The following is an 11,875-nucleotide window of genomic DNA, read 5'->3' as shown; positions in this document are numbered from 1 at the left end:
AAATACAGCTGCGCATCACAGAAATAAATTACAGTTTAACAGAGATTCACATAGAAAACAGCTGTTTTAGATTATAATAATATTTCACTATTTTTATCACACACCTCACACACCTCTGTCCACTCAGTTTGTTGAAGGTACACGCTAGCGCCACCACCTGTCCAGTGATCACAGGAATTGAAATGTAACGCTGCGCTCTTCGTGTACCTTCGCTAAATCCGAAACGAGTGTTTTCGTTTGTTCTTGCACTGAAGTGTGTGTGTGTGTGTGTGTGTGTGTGTGTGTGTGTGTGTGTGTGTGAGAACTGACCTGGCTGACGTCCTGTAGTGTAATGGATTTCTTTGTCTCCACCACCTGCCCAAAGCGACCGAACATAAGCTGTATAGAGAGAGAAGGTTATTTGCTGCTGAGAAACAATATTTCACACACGTTTACACTGATGCATTTGACAGATGCTTTTTTCCAAAGTGACTTGCACTGCATTCATGGCATACGTTTAGTTTAATTCAGATCTGTGAGCTTGGAGATGCTGTTTGAGTTACAGAAACACACACAAATAACAACAGAGAAGAAAAACTTACCGGAAAACTGATTTCCTCTTCCAAAACTTTATCTCCGACAACCTGCAGAGAAAATACACTGTATGAGTGTGTGTGTGTGTGCACGTCAAAATGTTTGTTATTTTGTCACATAGTGAATCAGCAGTGATTTTTGCATGCCATTTTACCTGTGCATTTGGAAAACAGCTGTTTTAAATTGTAATAATATTTCACAATTTTTACTGTATTTGTCATCAAATAAATGCAGCCTCAGTGAGCAGAAAAGACTCTTTCAGAAAGAATATAAATATATTTGAGTGTGTCACCTGACAGAAGAGTTGGTGATTGTCTTCAGAGACCAGCAGTAAACAGCAGCACTGCGACTGAGTTTCTGTCTGCAACTGAAAGAGAAACACACACATCAATGCTTATAATAAGTAGAAAAATATATATTGACTATAAAAATAAAATGTTCTATGATTTTTAAAGATTTTATTCATTTTCATGACATTTCTAGGCATTATTATTTTAAACCATTTTCAATATTCCTTAAAAAAATGATGGGATATTGTATTAAATTCTTCCCTCTGCTTTAATGCATTGGATTTTCTGTTCATCCGGATGTTGTGGATCACAGAACGACTAAACAGCACACTGACAGAAACCACAGTAAAGTGCTGGAAGATCTGACAGCGAGATATTAAATCAGACACAAACACTGAACGAGCGAAAGAGAAACGCAGAAACGCTGCTTGGCCTCTTTACCTTCTGGAGTGATTTATTCGGAGAGGCGACAGACAACATTCATTTTTCAAACCAGCCATTCGTAAAATGTTTTCTCTTAATTCAGACTGAACGGCGTAATGAAATCATATCATTTCAGGGATTATTGCATTCTGGAGATGAAATTGTGTTCGGTCATAACGCAGAAAGGGGTTACGACTCAAACGTCTGTGTGTAAGGCAGGTATATGTCATGAATGTCATTTATGCATGACACAACAACAACATAAAAAAAATGTAATCAAATAAAAGGAAAAAAAACGGGCCGTTTAATAAAAATAAAATAAAATACAAAAACAGACAGTTTAATAAAAAATAAAGTAAAATACAAAACAGGCCATTTAATAAAATAAAATAAAATAACTGCTTCAATAAACTAGCGAGTTCTGTTCAGTTCAATAAGACTGTTATTAATAAAAATACAAAAACAGGCATTTGATGAAATAAAATCAACAAACATAAAAAGGCGGTTTAATAAAATAATAAAATAAAATGAAACAGAAAAAATAAAATAAAAGTTTGATACAGCTGTTTTTCCATCGTGTGATATTTATTAGGAGGTCAATATTTAAATATCACAAAGTCAATTAAAAAAATATATTGTTTTTGCTTCCTGAAGGTGTTTTAGATAAATATAAAAACACATATAAAGTGCAATAATGGCCACAAATAATACATGTATAAATAACACATCATGGCATAAAAATTTAGCACACTGTCTTGTCTAGATTATATATTTAACAATATTGATAAAGATTATTCTTGATATATTGATCAAACAAACTGATTTGATGATGCATTTGCATTTTAAAACAGTTGTTTTGAATGTATTTGATAATGTGATTCACAGACGGGTTAGAAACGTTGAAAACAAAGACAAAAACAGGGATGGTGCTCGCTGTTACGGAAAGGAAAGTGTGTGTGTGTGTGTGTGTGTGTGTGTCCTCACAGGAAACTTTGTGCATTTTTAGATTTTCAAAAAACTTAATTCTGAATGATTTATAAGCCTTTTAAATTACGGGGACACTCAAAATGTCCTCATAAATCACCTTCTCGTATATGTCATAGCCATGTCATTATACAAATTTGTGTCCTCGTAAACCACATAAACATGCACTCACACTCACACACACACACACACACTCACACACACACTCACACTCACACACACACACACGCACTCACACACACACACACACAGTCACACACATACATACACACACACTTTCATTTCCGTAACAGCGAGCAGCAATAAACATTATGACCTGTAAGTGAACATAAATCAGCTCCAAACGACACGACAAGCTCATCTGCTGATCTGACTGCATTTGGATTTGTACCTTCTTGTGATTGTCCATTGACTTCTGTTGTTTTTATACCAAGATAATGATAGTTTGTCCCCTAAATGTCACAGAAAGCACAATTACAGCTAACAAAATTTTTTGCTAAAATTGCCATTACATTATGAAAATGTTATTTCTGAATGTTCTCCGAAACATTTTAAACGTGCAGTTTTTAAACGGTTTAAAATGTTTTTCTTGGTAAGGGTTAGGTTAAGGAACATTAAAAAAACATTACATTTTAACATTTTGCAGACAGTATGGGAACGTTAACTTGGAACATCAAACAAAACTATTTCAGAAAAACAAAAACAAATGCTTAATCACTGGGTGAAAGCGTTGTTCCAGCACAACTGATCTGTTTTCCTCATTTACTGGAGTAAGAGTCTTGTGTGTTCATGTATAAGGAAGTTAAATAAAACGTTATTTATGCATGACACAACAAAAAGATAAATAAAATAAAATAAAATAAACAAAAAATGTATAAAATAAAATAAAACAAAAAACAGGCAGTTTAAAATAAAATAAAACATGTTCTAAGAATACTTTGCTAACATTCCCATTAAGTTATGAAAGCATTATGTTCATTATGTTCAGTTCTGAATGATACATTTTTAAAATGTAAAAAAAAAAAAAATCCTGGTAATGTGAACATCAAGGGAACATTCCATTGTATTTTGCAAACAATGTGGGAATGTTACTTATGTTCTCTGAACGTTCTGAAACAAGTAGCAACATTTAAGAAATGTTAGACAAACAAGTTTCACAAAAAAATGTTCCATAAACATTCCACATTTTTTATATAAATAACGTTTTTGTGCTAAGAACATTATTAAAGACCAGATAACTTTGAATGAATGTTCCATTAATGTTACTGGAAGAACGTTTGTAACAGGGAGCACAGCTGTGCTGTCTATGTAGGCAGCTCACTAGGTTTGGAAACAGAGCCGTCACCTGCAAAACAATTAATTCTGTTCCCTCTCAACACAAAGTCTAACAACACTGAATAGAAGTGTGTGTGTGTGTTTGACTTGTGACTGAGGTTAACTGTTTCTTGGCCTAGTTGTAACTGAATGAGAGTCCAGAGGGACTGTCGATCAGTGACCTTCACGAGGAGCTGCAGGCGTCTCAATAACACTCTTATCACAATCTCAGCCCACCTTTCTCATTCATAAGGATATAAAACAGCTTCGTAAATAGGAAGATTTCAATACATGAGGATTCTGAATGGGATTTATTAGTGAGCCATTAAATGACTCGAGACTCGACTCGGACTTCAAGTTAAGGACTTGTGAACATCTCTGGTCTGATTACATAACCTAAAATCTGTAATGTAATGGATTACGTTACTAACTACAATTTTTGTCATGTAATTTGGAATCGGTAACGGATTATAATTTTTAAGTAATCTAGCCAGCTCTGGTTATGAGTCTGTACTTACATAACTGATGACTTTGAGCTGCAGGGAGGCGGCGTCCAGATCATACAGCTCACCTGTCAATCACACACTTACACTGAGGGAGTTTTTACATTACATTATGTCACACAGACAACCCAGGCTCATTCGAAATACATGCCTCTAAATGCATTTCTGCAGCACCGTTATTACGTTCCTTACTGCACCTTTCGCCGCAGTTTCAAAGTGAAACGTCCAGTGAGTGGCGTTAAAACGCGGTTCAATACGTGACCCTGGCACGTTTTTGTTACGTTGCTTCAGGTACGTATTGCGGCGGTTCGTAATTCAAATATCTGAGGAGTGTCGCTAAAAATTCATGCTTTATCGTGTTGGAAATATCCCCTATACCAAACATTTACATTTAGTCATTTAGCAGACGCTTTTATCCAAAGCGACTTACAAATGAGAACAATAGAAGCAATCAAAACTAACAAAAGAGCAATAAAATGAAAGTGTTATGAAGTCTCAGTCTCAGTTAGCTTAACGCAGTACACGAAGCAAGATTTTTTTATACACACACACCCACATTCACACACACACACACACACACACCCACACTCACTCACTCACTCACTCACTCACACACACACACACACACACACACACACACACACACACACACACACACACACGTACAAAGAAAACAAGTAGAAAGAATAGAAAAGGCTAGTGTTAGAGTTTTTTTTAAGAAAAACAAGCAGTTAGAAACCGAATAGAGAGTGCAAGTGATAGAGGGTTAAGTGTTTTGTTTTTTAAATAAAAAAATAAAATAAAATAAACCCAACCCTAAACCTACCCGATAGTGTTAACAAATACAAAAGTGGTCTAAAACACATTTGTTGATGCAGCTGTGCTATTTTAACTTCCTTACGCAGATTTGAGCTGTTTTCTCTGACTACTTTGAAGTCTCTCCTAAAAACATATCTGTTTTCTCTGGCTTATAAATAATTTTCTATTATGGTCTTTGCCTAGTATTTTGTCTTCTAAGTGTTTGTACTCTGTTTCCCTTGTTTTATAAAGTTTTAGTCATTATATCATTGGGGCTAGACCCTGTCTGAATTGTGTTTAGTTTGTGCTGATTTCTATATTGTATTTTATTATTTTCTGAATCTCTGTACAGCACTTTGGTCAGTCGTGTGGCTGTTTTTATATGTACTATATAAATAAATTTAACTTGAACTTTGTCAAACCGTAGTTTCTCAAGTAATTATGTGAAAATTAGGCTTTATTAATCTAAACTGTGAACCTGCAAATCATATTTTGTGTGAAAGGGAGTAAAAGTTGTGGGAGTTTTATTGCCTCTAGTGTTCATTTCAACTGGAAACTGCAGCGATTCGTGTGTATAGGTACATTTTTTGAGTTTCGCAGAAATGTAGGTAGAGGCACGTAAGTGTGAGTGAGTGTGTGTGTGTGTGTGTGTGTGTGTGTGTGTGTGTGTTGTGTGTTGTGTGTTTCTCACCACACAGCCGTAGGATCTTGCGGTCGAGCTCTCTGTAGTCCTCCGCCTGTGCTCTGGCTTTGGGCTCCGCTGGTGCATTGTGGGATTGAGCGTGTGGCCGTTTGGAGCATCTCTGAATGTCTCTGACTCGCTTACAGGCCACGGTGAGCTGACGACACACACACACACACACAATATAAACAGTGTCACATTCTGATATACACATGTAGTAATGTTTATCTAGAAAGTGTAAATCTATGTAAAATCACAGCCGTGCTGATATAGTGCGATGGCTAACGAGTGTGATATTGCGTTTATACAACAATTTGATGGCACAAACGTGTAAATGAATAAGAAACAACCATTGAGTGTCTTAAAAACCATTCTGTGTGCAGAACTACTTTCTTCCGCCACAAATCCAAATCTCTAGCTACATGTAATGGAATTACATAATTTAAATACAAAATAAATAGAAAAAATCTGTAATTAAATGACAGTTTCTTGTGAAAATGTTAACGATTACAAAGGGGCTTACATCAGTTTTTTCACACACCCACACACAGATTGATTAATTGATTTCTTTCATAAATTGCAGTGACTGCTCTAAAACATGAGACACCAATGTTTCAGGAGTTTAGGACTTTAGAGTTATTCGATAACTGTTTTATTTCCTATTGGGTTTATGTATATTTATTATTTAAGATTATCTATTTTTTCCAAGGCATTGTTAGATGCCAGTGTTTCCTGTCATAGCTATGCAAATATTTGATTTCAAAACAGTATCATAGCTACTAGACTATTTCTTGTTATGGTTTTAAATCTGTATTGAAATCTCAAAGTAATATTTTGTGGTGGCTGTGCTTAAATGATAATAATTCAAGTGATGGAGGATTCTGAAAATCTTACAGAATTCAGTGTTGAGTGCTACTGTAGGTGAACCCTGCTTGGTTTACATTTTTGATATAATAATAATACAACAGAAAAAAAGGTTAGAGTAGGTGTCGTCAGCTGAAAAGAAAGTGTGTGTGTGTGTGTGTTCGTGTGTGTGTGTGTGAGACTGTGTGTGTGTGTGTGTTCGTGTGTGTGTGTGTGAGACTGTGTGTGTGTGTGTGTTCGTGTGTGTGTGTGTGAGACTGTGTGTGTGTGTGTGTTCGTGTGTGTGTGTGTGAGACTGTGTGTGTGTGTGTGTTCGTGTGTGTGTGTGTGAGACTGTGTGTGTGTGTGTGTTCGTGTGTGTGTGTGTGAGACTGTGTGTGTGTGTGTGTTCGTGTGTGTGTGTGTGAGACTGTGTGTGTGTGTGTGTTCGTGTGTGTGTGTGTGAGACTGTGTGTGTGTGTGTGTTCGTGTGTGTGTGTGTGAGACTGTGTGTGTGTGTGTGTTCGTGTGTGTGTGTGTGAGACTGTGTGTGTGTGTGTGTTCGTGTGTGTGTGTGTGAGACTGTGTGTGTGTGTGTGTTCGTGTGTGTGTGTGTGAGACTGTGTGTGTGTGTGTGTTCGTGTGTGTGTGTGTGAGACTGTGTGTGTGTGTGTGTTCGTGTGTGTGTGTGTGAGACTGTGTGTGTGTGTGTGTGTGTGTGTGTGTGTGTGAGTGTTTGTATATGTGAGTGTGTGTGTGTGTGTGTGTGTGTGTGTCTATCTATCTATTCTAGCAACATGCTAATAATGCCAGAAACATACTCACAACATGCTAATAACATGTTAATCATGCTAGCAACATGCTAGTAACTTCCTAATCATGCTAGAAACATGCTAGTCACCTGTCAATCATGCTAACAACATGTTAGTAGCATGGTAATCATGATAGCAACATGCTAGCTACTTGCAAATCATGATAGCAACATGCTAGTAGCATGCTAATCATGCTAGAAACATGCTAATGACATGCTAGTAACTTGCTAATCATGCTAGCAGCATGCTAGTCACTTGCTAATCATGCTAGCAACATGCTAGTAGCATGATAATCATGCTAGCGACATGCTAGTCACTTGCTAGTCATGCTAGCAACATGCTAATCATATGCTAATCTTGATAGCAACATGCTAGTAACATGCTAATAATGCTAAAAAACATGCTAGCGACATGCTTGTAATTTGCTAATCATGCCAGCAATATGCCAGTAACAGGCAAATTATGCTAAAAACATGCTAATCTATCTACATTTTCAAACTTCAAGCTTTTACAACTGCTTTAAACTTTCAATCTAGGCTTTCTCAAGCCAACCTAAAGTTTGTCTTGACGAACTTTTTTATCTAGTTGAGAATTATACTACATTAAGAAGGACTTTTTAAGGCTTTGAATTGAAATAATATGTTCTTATGGATCTGTTCACACTGGGGATGAAGATCTGTTTGTGTTACATTTATTTATTTATTTACTTTAGCCTTGGTTTCATTTCTGCTCTGCTTTGATTTTCTGGTTTGTTCTTCAGGTGAATAGCCTTAAACTGGGTTATTATGGTACAAAAAAAACAAGAAATTGAAGAAAAGCTTCTGACAGTTTGAAGAAGATGTCATATTAATTCATTATTGTACTGTAGTAACAATAACTGTGGTACTATGGTAAATGTCTATAAGGTAGAGAGAGTAAATCTTATTCTTTGGGAAAAAAGAAATAATATATATATAAAACAAAATAAATAAAAAGAATAAAAAATAAAAATGATAATTTTTCTGTCATCATAATAACTAGTTCTACTAGTTCTCGGCAAGCGAGCTAATCGTATTCTTTGGGGGGAAAAAATAAAAATAAATAAAATAATGAATAAAACAAATGACTGTTTCACAGTAGTAATAATAACAGATACAACAGTTAAATAAATAAATAATAAAAAGTGAATACCATAAAATAAAAAAATGTAAATATTTTACAGCACTAGCAATAACTGGTACTATGGTCATTTTTGTATGACAAAGAGAGATGATCTTATTCTTCGGAAAAATAAACCAAAATATAATAACAAAAACTAAATAAAAAAATGGGGAAAAAACAACAACCAATAAATGTGGTACTGCAGTAAATTTACATAAGGGAAATAGCTAATCATATTTTATTTTATTGGAGAAAAATAAATGAATAAATATAAAATAAGAAAAATAAGAAAGAAAGAGTGAGCTAATCTTATTCTTTGGGGAACAATAAATAAAAAATAAAAACAAAATAAATAAATAAATAACGATAATTTTAAATTAGTAACAATAACTGTGGTACTATGGTATATTTCTGTAAGGTAAAGAGAGCAAATCTTATTCTCAAAAAAAAACAAAAAACAAATAAAAACCAAGATGCCCTTAAGTTTTCCGTGTCTTGTCAGTGGTTTACAGCAGAGCTGTTGAGAGAGCGACAGACACCACGAGTCAAAGAAATCACACAATTCATTACATCCTTCAGCAAACCACCTGCTCTATTTCTGCCAGTTCTCTCTCCCTCGCTCTCTGGGGAAATGCTTCATTTACTTTAGGGGTCACATTGAGACCTTTGACCCTGCGTCCGTCTGCAAGAGTCCCAGAGAGACACTCGACACACACCTTTCCCGCGAGACACGCTACTGATCTAATAGAGCGGATACTAAAACACTGACATGAAGTCAAACAGCAGCTCTGATCCACATACTAGAGAGCGTTTGCTGTCTTTAATGCAGGAAATTAATACTTTCATTCATCAGTGATGCACTAAATTGATCAAACGTGACAGTAAAGACATTTATAATGTTACAGTAGATTTCTATTTCAAATAAATGCTGTTCTTTTGAACTTTCTATTCATCTGTGAGTCCTGAAAAATAAAATGTGTCAGTTTCCACAGAAATATTGTGCAGCACAACAGTTTTCAACATTGATAATAATCAGAAATGTTTCTTGAGCAGCAAATCAGCATATTAGAATGATTTCTGAAGATCATGTGACACCGTTTTTACAGTATTTTGATCAAATAAATGCAGCCTTTGTGAGCAGAAGAGCATACTGACCCCAAACTTTTAAGGGAATTAAACCTTGCAAGTGACTGGTTTTAAACTAGACATGTGGAAAATTATGCATTTTATAAATGACTATGATATATAAATATTTCACCAAATAAATATTATACATTTTTTATTAATTCAACATACAAGAGTTTGACAAAAATGTCTTGAAATTTATGATTGAATGCATGGTTATTATTATTAACTAAAACCATTTTCGTTACTTAAAATAAAAAAAATTATATAATAATAATAATAATAATTCAACACATAAATATTTGGAGTTTGGCAAAAATTGTCTTGAAATTTATGATTGAATGCATGGTTATTATTATTAACTACAAAAATAAATAAATAAAAACTCAACTTATTCAGCTTGTTTGCAAGCAAACATTTCTTATTTTTGTTTAGTGTGAATTGAAGTACTAAAATAACTCAAACTAAAAATAAAATAAAATTAATAAATACTATATAGACATAATTAAAAAAAACAAAACCTAATAAAAATGACAAAAAAAATAATTGACTAAAAAAATACAAATAAAGTTCAAGTGAAAACAGAAAACATAAAGATAAAATGTAATTAAAAATATTAACAAAATCTATAACTTGTAAAAATAACGCCGCTTGAAGGTGGAGAATTCGATGCAACAGCTCTTCTTTGATGTTGACGGTGCTTTAAACATGATGCATGTAGAGATTTGATCATGCTGTCCAGCAGAAACAGAAACTGCGTCTCTAAATTCATCCTCTTGAAGATCAAGAGGATCTTGAAATAGGATCTCGTTACTTAAAATAAAATAAATAAATAAAAATTCTACTTATCCGGCTTGTTGGCAAGCCAACATTTCTTATTTTTGTTTAGTGTAAATTGAAGTACTTAAATTACTAAAAAATAAAAATAAATAAATAATATAGACATTATTCAAAATATAAAAAACTAATAAAAATGACAAAAAAAAGTATATGTGTGTGTACTCTGTATATTTATTATGTATATATAAAGACAAACATATAGTATATATTTTGAAAATATTCACATGTATATATTTATATTCATATAATTGTATAAATAAGACTCTCTAGAAGCTCTAAACACGTCCTTGATGCGATCCGCTCCGTCACAATCGTTTCTTTTATGACGCGTCACGGCTGCAGCAATAAAGCGTCTCCCCTGCACTCAAAAATCTCATAAAACCATAAAGTTTTATTACTCAATTAGAAATAAACACTTTAATTGGACTAATGCCGCCTGTAAAAGCACAACATTAGGCAGCTCGTTAAAAATAACGAGCTATAACGAATTTCGGATGACTCAAAGAGACGAATCACACGACATTCACTGATTCAATGGTTCAGAGGTGAGAGAGAGAGAGAGAGAGAGAGATCACAGGCATCACTACAGCACTATTGTGTGTGAAATTACAGCAGAACTCACCAGAATCAGAGAGATCACCTTCCCTTCATCACCGTCCAGCAGAGGAATGATGAGCGCTGAGACAAAAAGAGATGAATCACTGCAACTTAAAGCAACTTTACTCATTCTCAGGCCATCTAAGATGTAGGTGAATCTAACAGGAATAACAGTTGTTTTCAGCTGCTTACACACATTTTGAAAACTTTGCCTCTTGTTTTCAAATCTTTACACACAAATCCAAGAATTGCACACACTAAATGCAAAATGCCTCACATCTCTTGCAAAATGAAGCACTGCATTCAAAATATCACAAACACATCTGTAATATCACAAAATATCACAAACACAAAAACTGTGAGCTGGAAACTTCATATAATGCAAGTCGATGGCTACCGTCACTTTGAGAGTCAAAAAAGCACATACAGGCAACACAACATTAAAACCTGTGGCTGCTGCTGATACATCGAAGCGATCGGTCTGTGCACGAAACTGAACATTATTTACAACACTGTAATCCAGAGCCTCAGGCAAACGGGGGAAATCTGATTCTTCTCTGCGAACTGATTCTTTCGGACAGTTCTTTTCAATTAACTGGTTCAGGGACGTCATACGCAATTCTATTATTAAAGCACCCAAAAATTGCAGATGTTTTACATGTCTAAAGTGTGTAAAGTGAATAAACTCGTCTTCATCAGCATCATTCAGTCTGATTTGATGAACTGATTCAACTGGTTCACTGAAAAGAACTGATTCAAAAGAATGATTCATTCACAAACTGAACCGTTTGCCTGAGGCTCTGGATTACAGTGTTGTAAATAATGTTCAGTTTCTTGCACAGACCGATCATTTCGCTTTATAATCTCAATATACAGTATCATGATCTCAGTATATATATATATATATATATATATATATATATATATAACTCTATATATCGCGGAGTGAGG

General features: G+C 34.6%; 1 protein-coding gene across 1 annotated transcript in view; it reads right to left on the bottom strand.

The window, feature by feature from the left end:
* The window catches only part of LOC107681906 (cGMP-dependent 3',5'-cyclic phosphodiesterase-like), a 37,848-nt gene extending 29,397 nt beyond the window's left edge, over window positions 1-8,451 (bottom strand). The window contains 6 exon segments of the mRNA XM_016478278.1: window positions 310-378; window positions 582-623; window positions 866-940; window positions 4,103-4,155; window positions 5,577-5,724; window positions 8,422-8,451. Of these exon segments, the coding sequence (XP_016333764.1) occupies window positions 310-378; window positions 582-623; window positions 866-940; window positions 4,103-4,155; window positions 5,577-5,724; window positions 8,422-8,451 (417 nt within the window).
* Between the last annotated feature and the right edge of the window lie 3,424 nt (window positions 8,452-11,875).

The sequence above is a fragment of the Sinocyclocheilus anshuiensis genome, unplaced genomic scaffold (assembly GCF_001515605.1).
Source record: "Sinocyclocheilus anshuiensis isolate Anshui unplaced genomic scaffold, SAMN03320099.WGS_v1.1 scaffold1390, whole genome shotgun sequence".
Classification (NCBI taxonomy): domain Eukaryota; kingdom Metazoa; phylum Chordata; class Actinopteri; order Cypriniformes; family Cyprinidae; genus Sinocyclocheilus; species Sinocyclocheilus anshuiensis.
The sequence above is the reverse complement of the archived record's forward strand: the minus strand, read 5'-3'. Positions and strand labels throughout refer to the sequence as shown.